Source organism: Perognathus longimembris, unplaced genomic scaffold, assembly GCF_023159225.1.
Source record: "Perognathus longimembris pacificus isolate PPM17 unplaced genomic scaffold, ASM2315922v1 HiC_scaffold_4625, whole genome shotgun sequence".
In the NCBI taxonomy this organism is placed as follows: Eukaryota; Metazoa; Chordata; class Mammalia; order Rodentia; family Heteromyidae; genus Perognathus; species Perognathus longimembris.
This window is the reverse complement of record NW_025959963.1, coordinates 1-10,020: the sequence shown is the minus strand read 5'-3', so window position 1 is coordinate 10,020 and position 10,020 is coordinate 1. Positions and strand designations below refer to the sequence as shown.

Sequence of the window (10,020 nt, the reverse complement as noted above, 5' to 3'; positions counted from 1 at the left end):
ACAGGATGGGCCCCACGTGTCCTGCCACGCGTCCTGTGGACTGATCAGCTCCCTTTCCTTCCCCTCGGTTTGCCCTGGGCGGGGGGGGGGGGTCCTGTCTCTGGGCCCCTTTTCCAACACAGCAGCAGAGCCGGGGGCCTGGGGGCTGTGCAGGGCCGGGGGCCTGGGGGGCTGTGCAGGGCCGGGGGCCTGGGGGGCTGTGCAGGGCCGGGGGCCTGGGGGGCTGTGCAGGGCCGGGGGCCTGGGGGGCTTGTGCAGGGCCGGGGGCCTGGGGGCTGTGCAGGGCCGCCAGGCCCAGGCCCAGGCCAGCGCGTCCGCCTCCCGGGGGTCCGGCCTCGCCCGCCAGGCGGCCTGGTGTCAGCCGGGCCCAGAGGAGCCTCCTGCAGCCCTGGGCCCCTTCAGCCGGGTGTAGACACCCACCAGCAGGGGGCACCCGGGCAGTCTCCTACCCCGCGGGGCGGCGGTCCCCGAGGCCGGGGGAGGAAGATGCCACCTTCTGTGGGGGCAAGAAAAGACACGAGGCCACCGCCAGGCCACACCCAGGCCACACCGTGCCGCGTCCTTCCCTGGACGGGGGGTGCGGATCCGCCCCGCAACTCGCGGGGTCTTCCGGAAGATGGGGATTCAGCCGGGCAGAGACGTTTCCCATGTGTCCCCCAGGACCCCCACGTTTCTCTCCTTTCCCTAAGTAGACCTTGGTTTTGTCCACATGGACGCCGTAGGCGGCCGGGCTCCAGACGCCCGCAGCCCCGGGGTTGCGCACTGGGACTTCCGGACCGGACGCCGTCGGGAAAAGGGGGCGCGACCCGGCACGGAGCGCCCGGCCTTCGCTGCGGAGCTGAACAAGATGGGGTTTTATTTTATTTTATTTACTTTAAGAAAGCAATGTTGGTCAGAGGCCAGCTACACAGATTTCACACACACACACACACACACACACACACACACACACACACACACACCGTGGATCACAGCCCTTCCGTTCCAAAACACACAGCCCTGCCCGGGGAAACAAAGGTTGTGGTTCAGTCCGACCCTCTTGCTTCTTCTTCCACGGTTCTCTCATGAACCCCCCTTTCTGAGCCCCCTCCCCCGGCCTCCCGCACCAATGACACGAAAGCTAACCACCCCGGAATTCTTTCTTTCTTTCTTTCTTTGTGCCAGTCCTGGGGCTTGAACTCGGGGGCCTAGGCGATTGAACCCTCGCTTTTTCCCCACAAGGCGAGTCCTCCACCAGCGGAGCCACGGCTCCCGTGGCAGGGTTGTTTTGGGCGGTTAGTTGGAGGTGAGTCTCAAGGACTTTCCCGTCTGGGCTGGCTTCAACCGCAGTCCTCAGATCTCAGCCTCCCGAGGAGCCAGGACTACGGGCGTGAGCCGCCAGGGCCTGGCCTACGGAATGAACGAAATGCGCTCTCATAAGCGCACGCACACACTCACAGCGTGCACCGCACACTCACACGAACGCTCCCCTCTACCGAGGAGATTTCCCTGTCACACCCGAGAGCAATCCCCCCACCCCTCGGAGGGGGGGCGGGCGATGGCCAGGCCGGAGCCCCTTGCCTGAGGTGGGAGCTGGGTGTGTTTTGACACACACACCCCCGTGACACCATCACATGGGCCCCCCCCCCCCCCCCGGGCCTTCTCGCTTCTTCGTCATCCCCGGCCCCTCCACCCCCGGAAGCCACAGATCGCTCTTTCCCTGCAGATGGCACCTGTCATTCATCTGGTGGTTTTCAGCGCGTGGCTCTCACTTGGAGAACTGTCCGTTCAAATCCTTTGACAGATTTTAAATTGGGCCTACTTGTCGTTTGTAAATGATTTTTTTCGGCTAGTGGGTTTTCGTTGTGTGTGTGTGTGTGTGTGTGTGTGTGTGTGTGTGCCAGTATTGGAACTTGAACTCGGGACCTTGCAAGCTTGCTTGGCTTTTTTTTTGCTCAAGGTTGGCACTCTACCGCTTGAGCCACACCTCCAATTCCTGGTTTTGGGTGGTTAATTGGAGATAAGAGTCTCATAGGCTTGCCTGCCTGGGTTGAGTTTGAACTACAATCCTCAAAGCCCAGCTTCCTGAGTAGCTAGGATTACAGGCCTGAACCACTGGTGCCCGACTTGAATTTTCACTTTCTCTACACTGTACTTGGAAGCACGAAGATCTTCATCTTGGTGAAGATCCATGTTTTTATGGTTGCTTGTATATGCTTTGGGTGTTTTTATTGTTTTGTTTTGTGTTTTTTTTTTTTGTTTTTTGTTTTTTGCCAGTCCTGGGCCTTGGACTCAGGGCCTGAGCACTGTCCCTGGCTTCTCTTTGCTCAAGGCTGGCGCTCTGCCACTTGAGCCACAGCGCCGCTTGCAGCTTTTCCTGTTTGTGTGGTGCTGAACCAGCATTTCGTGCATGCTGGGCAAGCGCTCTACCGCTGAGCCCCATTCCTCATCCTTTCTTTTTTGCGCAAACCAGCCCAGATCTTGATCCCCCTGGTGCACCCCTTGCTTGGATGAGCAGCGCATATCTCTACACCCATCTCTTTCTGTTGAGATGGAGTTTTTTTGTTTTTTTGTTTTTTTTTTTTTGCCAGTCCTGGGGCTTGGACTCAGGGCCTGAGCACTGTCCCTGGCTTCTTTTTGCTCAAGGCTAGCACTCTGCCACTTGAGCCACAGCGCCCCTTCTGGCCGTTTTCTGTATATGTGGTGCTGGGGAATCGAACCCAGGGCCTCATGTATATGAGGCAAGCTCTCTTGCGCGGAGGTGGGCGGGCCCGGAGGGGGACGGGCTCGGAGGGGCGGGGGCGGAGGGGGCGGGGCGGGCGCGGAGGGGGAGGGGCGGGCTCGGAGGGGCGGGGCGGGCGCGGAGGGGGAGGGACGGGCGCGGAGGTGGCGGGGCGGGCGCGGAGGGGGGCGGGGCGGGCGCGGAGGGGGCGGGGGCGGGCGCGGAGGGGGCGGGGCGGGCCCGGAGGGGGGCGGGGCGGGCGCGGAGGGGGCGGGGCGGGCGCGGAGGGGGCGGGGCGGGCTCGGAGGGGGGCGGGGCAGGCTCGGAGGGGGCGGGGCGGGCTCGGAGGGGGGCGGGGCGGGCTCGGAGGGGGCGGGGCGGGCGTGGAGGGGGCGGGGCGGGCGCGGGGGGGCGGGGCGGGCGCGGAGGGGGCGGGGCGGGCCCGGAGGGGGCGGCGCGGGCGCGGAGGGGGCGGGGCGGGCTCGGAGGGGGGCGGGGCGGGCTCGGAGGGGCGGGGCGGGCTCGGAGGGGGGCGGGGCGGGCGCGGAGGGGGCGGGGCGGGCGCGGAGGGGGGCGGGGCGGGCGCGGAGGGGGCGGGGCGGGCGCGGAGGGGGGCGGGGCGGGCGCGGGGGGGCGGGGCGGGCGCGGAGCGGGCGCGGGAGGGGGCGGGGCGGGCGCGGAGGGGGCGGGGCGGGGCGCGGAGGGGGGGCGGGGCGGGCGCGGAGGGGGCGGGGCGGGCTCGGAGGGGGCCACCGCCGCGGTGAACAGGCTAGCTCAGTGGGGCCAGCGTGGAAGACACAAACTCCTTTCCAGAGCCCGGCGCGGGGCTCCCCGTGCGGTCCCCAGGGCAGCCGCGGGGAGCCGGCCCGGGTGGAGGGGTCCCTGCCGAGGCCCCCGGTTAACCCACGGAGAGCCGGTGGCTCACGCGATGGAGCGCCATCCTTGAACGAAAAAAGCCCCACGGCCCTGGGTTCAAGCCCCGGGACCGGCTTTCTGCGTGGCTGTTGAGCGGGGTGAGCGTGGGCTTGCGCCCCGGCTGGGGTGGGGGGGGGCTGGGCCCCCCCCCACGGCCAGGCCGGTCCCCCGCCCCCCCCGCCGCGCCCAGCTAGCCCGGGGCCGCGTGGGTCTGGCCCGCAGGGTCCTGGTGGCGGATAACCAGCCTGGGCGGTGGAGCCGGGCTGGGCCACGCGCGAGTTCCGGGGCCACCGCCGCGGGGTGCTGAGCCTGGCCTGCGCCCCGGCCGCGCCCCACCCTGAGGCGGGCCACACGGGGGCGGTGCTGTGCCTGCTGCTCGACGGGGCGCGCTGCACCGCTGGGGCTCGAACTCGCGGCCTGAGCACTGTCTTCTTCCCGCTCAAGGCTAGCACTCTGCCACTTGAGCCACAGCGCCACTTCTGGCCTTTTCTGTGTATGTGGTGCTGGGGAATCGAACCCAGGGCTTGGTGTAGACGAGGCGGGCGCTCCGCCAGGCCACACTCCCGGCCCTCGGGAGGGTCACGGAGATGCTGCGTCTCGAGGACGGGGCTGCCCGGGCTGACTTGGAACCGCGGTCCTCAGATCTCAGCCTCCTGAGCAGCTGGGATGAGAGGCGGGAGCTCCCGCCCCCTCCCCCTCCCCCACGTGGGTTTCAGGGTTGATCCCCGGCTCCTGGGGGGGGGGCAAAGAGCTGGAGACATCAGTTCGAAGCCAGCCTGGGCCTCTTTCCAGTTAGGCTCTCGCGGGGGAGGAGGGGGCCTGCTGGCCTGCCCAGCCTCCTCTCCCATCGCGGGCAGACGTGGGGTGGCCGGTACCCCGGGGGTACCCCGAGGGCCAGCCCCCGCCCCCCCCCCACACTCCTCCAGCTCTCACGGAGCGGCTGCTGTACTCGGGCAGCGCCCACCGGACCGTCCAGTGCTGGCTGGCGGACACCGGGGAGCCGGTGCGCAGGTCCCCGGGCCACGGGCACGGCGTGAGCGCCGTCCAGCACCACGCGGGCACCGTGAGTCACCGCCCCCCCCCCGTCCCCCTAGGCTTCTCCTGCCGCCTTTTTCCTGCCTGTGTGGTCTTCCCCGCAGCTGCTTGTCTTGCTCCGCCCCCCCCCCCTTTTTAAGTAGTTGTGCAGAGGAGTTGCTGCTTAACAGAGCAGTTTACCAATAGTGTTTGGACGGATGTCACCCCTTCAACTTCCTCACCACCCGTCCCCCCCACCCAACCCTCTCCTCCCTCTTAATTTTGTAGGAATATACAGTGGGTTCTTTTTTTTAAAACATGTATTTAACTTTTTTGTTCTTATATAATGATTGTCTTGCTTTTTGCAAAGGACCGAGGACCCAGCCAGACTCCAGGCCCCTGGGGTTTGGCCTGACCTGGCCTTAGGTTTCACTAGAAAGGAAAAACCCAGTGGGAAAATCCACGTAATAGCAATTTTAAAAAATGAGTTCAGGGGCTGGGAATGTGGCCTAGTGGCAGAGCGCTTGCCCCGTATACATGAAGCCCTGGGTTCGATTCCCCAGCACCACATATATGGAAAACAGCCAGAAGCAGCGCTGTGGCTCAAGTGGCAGAGTGCTAGCCTTGAGTGGGAAGAAGCCAGGGACAGTGCTCAGTGCTGAGTCCAAGAACCAGGACTGGCCAAAAAAAAAAAAAAAAAAAAAAAAAAGAGTGGATGGCATATCCCCTCCCAGGGGAAAGACTAAGAGGCTGTCAGTCAAGCCTGGGGTGGACAAAGCCACCAAGCCAGCAGGCCCGACTCCTCAGTGCTCTGCCCGCATCAGCGCCTTGGGCCCCACGGAGCCTCGCAGCGCACGCAGCTGCTGCAGCGCCAGCCCTCCGGCACGGTTTAGCCGGGTGGGAAGAAGAGCGGAGGGCAGATCAAGGGACAGCTCCGCTCCACCACCCGCCCTCTAAGACCCCGGCAGCGACGGCCCGCAGCGATCCCAGACGCCACCCTGTCGTTCTAGCAAGGAGCAGGGGCTATTTTTGCAAGAAAGGAAGGGCAGGCCCCATGTTGGATGCTACCAGTTCCCGGTGGCTCACGCCTGTCATCCCAGCCACTCGGGGCTGAGACCTGAGGATCCCAGTTCAAAGCCAGCCTGGACAGAAAAGTCCGTGGCACCCTTTTTTCTTTCCTTGTTTTGGTGCCAGTCGTGGGTCTTGATCTCAGGGCCTGGGCACTCACTGCCTTTTTGTATTCAAGGCTAGCACTCAGCCATTTGAGTCACGCGGTAGAGCGCGGCCTTCGGCCAACGCGCCCAGGAACAGCGCCAGGCCCCGAGTTCAAGCCCAGGCCCACCCACACGCGCTCGCTTGCCCATCGGCCCACGGTGGGCGGCAGGCCCGCGAAGTGGAACCTAACACCCTGAGGTGGGATGGGAGAGTCCAGTGGCTCCCCATGGGCCGGGGAGGGAGGGTGCAGGAGGGCGGCACGCAGAGCTGCCCGCCCCCACGCCCTCCCCTCTCCCGGAGGCCATGACACTGCCTGGCGCTGCCCGCCAGCACCTGACACTCGCGCAGCCGCGGTGAACTCAGCCCTGCCGCCTGCCCGGCCAGGACGCCAGCCCGTCAGGAAGCCTCCATTCCATACGGGCCACCCCGAGATGCTGGCTCGATGCTGGACCATGAGGGGGACCGGTCCCTTCTGGCTCCCACAGCCCCGGTGTGGTGGGTGCCAGGTCCCCTGTGACCGCCAGGAAGGCCAGGCGAGGCTGTCGCCTCACATTTAAGAAATAACCGGAAAGCTGGGTGTCAGAGGCTCACACCTGTCGTCCAAGCCACTCAGGAGGCTGGGATCTGAGGATCCAGGTTCAAGGCCAGCCCGGCAAGAAAGCCTGAGAGACTGAGGAGACGAGGGTGTGCGGGTGCCTGGGGCGGGGCTGGGCCGGCTGGGGAGGGCGGGAAGCTGGAGAGCAGAGTGGGCCCGGCCCAGGGCGCTGCCCGAGTGACCCTCGCAGCCTCGCGGCCTGCCCCTGGCGACGGGCGACGGCGGGGCCCGGGGTCACAGCCGCCCCCCACCCTCATCGCCACCACACACCACCCTGCCACCCCTCACCTGCCCCGGACCTGGAATGTTCTTCTCCTGGCTCTCGGAGCGCCTCCTGGGCCCCAGCGGGCGGGCACACGGTGCTGCCCGGCCCCTAACCGCCAGCCGCCAGGCAGGAGGCCCGGGTCAGCCCCAAGCCCGGTGCCCTCCCGCCCTGAGGCCCAGGCTGCCCGCCACGGGGCCCGCCCCACGGAGACTCGCTCTGCCCTGCCTCGCACCCGTGCCCTTTCCAAAGCCGCCACCCGGGGTGGCGTGCACGCCAGGCAAGCCAGCTACCCCAGCCCCAGGGGCGCACGCCTGTCGCCCCAGCTGCTCGGGAGGCTGAGCCCTAAGCCAGCAAAGTGAGGCACTTACTCCAACTCCCCACCAAAGCCACAGTGCAGCTGTGGCCCAAGTGGGAGAGTGTCAGCCTTAAGCAAAAACTCCTGAGGGGAGCAGGCCGGTCCTGAGTTCAAGCCCCAGTACTGACAGCAGAAGTCCCTCCATCACTCCACAGCATCTCAGCGACTTCCTGCGGTTAGGCCGAGTTCCCAACGGCTTTCCCGCCTTTTATTTCCGCTGTAGGAGAACGACAGGAGTTCACGTCCACTTAGCCTCCCGAGTGCCGTCCACCCGTGCCGTGGAGGCCACTCCAGGCGCCTCCAGGCCGCACACGGGGCTGGCCGCACGCCCACAGGGACCGTCTGCCATTCGGCTGTGACGAATCCCCACGAGACGGTGCAGGAAGCCCATCTCAGCCGTGAGCTTGTGACCGCCGTCTCAGCGTGTGCATTAAGGTGCTACGGTTAGTATTTATTTGATAAAAGATTTCACTTGGGGAAGTGGCGCTGTGGTCAAGCGGCAGAGCGCCGGCCTGGAGCTCAGGGACAGCGCCCAGGACCAGAGTTCAAGCCCCATGACCAACAAAAAAAGAAGAAAAGCCTTTCCCTCTGAACAAGGACGGACACACACAACGTCTGGGCTCCACCTTGAATCTTAAGCACACGCTTTACTGAACCGCCGGTTTCGAGGCGAGAGCACCGGCCACGGGGCCCCGTCCGTCCTCCGCAGGTCGGCGTGGCGTGCTAGCTGCAAGGGTGGCGCTGGCCGGCACGGCCAAGCTGGCAGGGGGCGCGGGCACAGGGAGGGGGGCCCTCCACGCCCTCTGACGAGAGCGGCACGGGAACTCCAGGGGCACCCCCTCTCCCGTGCTCTGGAAGCGAGAGGCAGGGAGGCTGCGTGGGGAGCCCCGAGGACAGCAGGCGGCCAGAGCAAGCGCCCGCCCCGTCCACCGCGTCTCCACCCCTGCGGGGTCCCCGTGCCCCCCCCACCCCCGAACACCATCCATCCACAGCAAGGGGAACAAAAGGACGGCCGCGTGAGGATTTTCACCAAGGTGGGATTTATAAGCAGAAATGCAGCACGGGCGCCCGTCGTCTAGGTCTCCTTCGGGGCGGACTTGATGTTCTCCACGTAGGAGAGGTACTCGGCGATGATGATCTCCTCGTCCTCCAGCGTGGAGTCCAGGTAGTCCTCCTCGTGCTCGGGGATGTCCTCCAGGATCTCGTTCACGGCCTCCAGCTCCATGTCCTCGTCCGTGGAGGCGCTGGAGGTTCCTGCGGGGGGCGGCAGGGAGGGGGCTGCGGTCGGTCGCCCCGTCCCGGCCGGGCCCCGTGTGTCCCCAGGGCGCCCGGGGACGCCGCCTACCCGCAGAGTCGGAGGGGGACGTGGACGGCGTGGACGAGGAGTCGTCCTCCGACAGCTGCAGGTCGGGCGGCAGGGCCCCGCCGTGGTGCGCCAGGGTCTGCGCCGCCAGCTGCACGTTGCCCCCGAACACGCGCAGCGCGGCCTCCGCCACGGCCGCGTCGAAGCCCATGTACACCAGCTGCGGGGACACACACACGCACCGGGGACGCGCGTTCGCGGGCGGCCCGAGCGGGGGCCCGCCCCGCGCACGCCAGGCCCCGCCCCGCGCACGCCGCCGCCCCGTGGAGGCCCCGCCCACTGTCCATGCCCCGCCCCGCGCACGCCGCCGCCCCCGTGGAGGCCCCGCCCACTGTCCATGCCCCGCCCCCGCCCACACCGCCGCCCCGTGGAGGCCCCGCCCACTGTCCATGCCCCGCCCCGCGCACGCCACCGCCCCGTGGAGGCCCCGCCCACTGCCCATGCCCCGCCCCGCGCACGCCGCCGCCCACACCGCCGCCCCGTGGAGGCCCCGCCCACTGTCCATGCCCCGCCCCGCGCACAGCCGCCGCCCCGTGGAGGCCCCGCCCACTGCCCCGCCCGCCCCGCGCACGCAGCCGCCCACACAGCTGCCCCGTGGAGGCCCCGCCCACTGTCCATGCCCCGCCCCGCGCACGCCGCCGCCCACACCGCCGCCCCGTGGAGGCCCCGCCCACTGTCCATGCCCCGCCCCGCGCACGCCGCCGCCCCGTGGAGGCCCCGCCCACTGCCCCGCCCGCCCCGCGCACGCAGCCGCCCACACCGCTGCCCCGTGGAGGCCCCGCCCACTCCCCCCCGGCCCGCGCACGCACGCACGCACCTGGTCGACGCTCTCCTGGGCGGGGCTTCCCTGCAGGCTGCCGGCGTCGGGGTCGGAGCCGTGCAGCCACCACAGGTGGGGATTGCTGAGGAGGAACTGGACACGCGGGGACCCTCGCGCACCGCCCCGGCTCCACGGGGTGAGGGCAGAGGGCGAGGGGGGCCGGGGCAGGGCAGGGCCCCTCCCCGGGCTGCGGTCGGGAGGCCCGCCCCTCGGGGGCGCGAGGTGCCCTCCCTCCCCTCCCCCCCGCCCCCCCTCCCCCGCATCTCAGCGAGTCCGGGGGCGGCGCCGTGGGGATCCGGCCGCGGGGGGCGGGGAGGGAGGGGGGCGGCGCTACCTTCAGGGCCTCGTCCAGGTTGCCGCCCGCGTGGTGCAGGGCCCGCTTGGCCGCCGGCGCCGAGTAGCCCATGCGTCGCAGCGAGTCGATGCTCTCCAGCCGGCGCCGCTTCTTCTCCTTCTCCTCCTTCCGGATCTGGGCCAGCTCCTTGGGAGGACAGCCGCCCCACCCCGTCAGAGGCCGGCCCCGCGGGGTCCCCCGCACTCGAGGGCGCTGGCGTCCGCTTGTCACCCCCAGGATGCTCGAGGGGCAGAGGCCGCCGCGGCCCTGCCAAGGTGCAGCCCGCGCCTCGAGGTGCCCGAGCTGGCTGCACACGGCCCTAGTCCCTTCCTTCTGCCCCGCGAGGTCCCCACTGGAAGCCCCCGCCACGGCCCCGCAGGGGACACACAGAAACGCCACTGCAAAAAGGACACGCTCACGCTGCGACACAAGGTCGGGGGCCA

At 68.3% G+C, this 10,020-nt stretch overlaps 1 protein-coding gene across 1 annotated transcript; it reads right to left on the bottom strand.

The window, feature by feature from the left end:
- Positions 1-7,698: 7,698 nt before the first annotated feature.
- Positions 7,699-9,975, bottom strand: LOC125344914 (NEDD8 ultimate buster 1-like; the record flags this gene model as incomplete). The annotated part of the gene is made up of 4 exons (XM_048337206.1): positions 7,699-8,314; positions 8,406-8,583; positions 9,241-9,336; positions 9,578-9,975. Coding segments are annotated over 4 exons (851 nt in total), but the record flags the coding sequence as incomplete, so codon positions are not given.
- Positions 9,976-10,020: the final 45 nt, after the last annotated feature.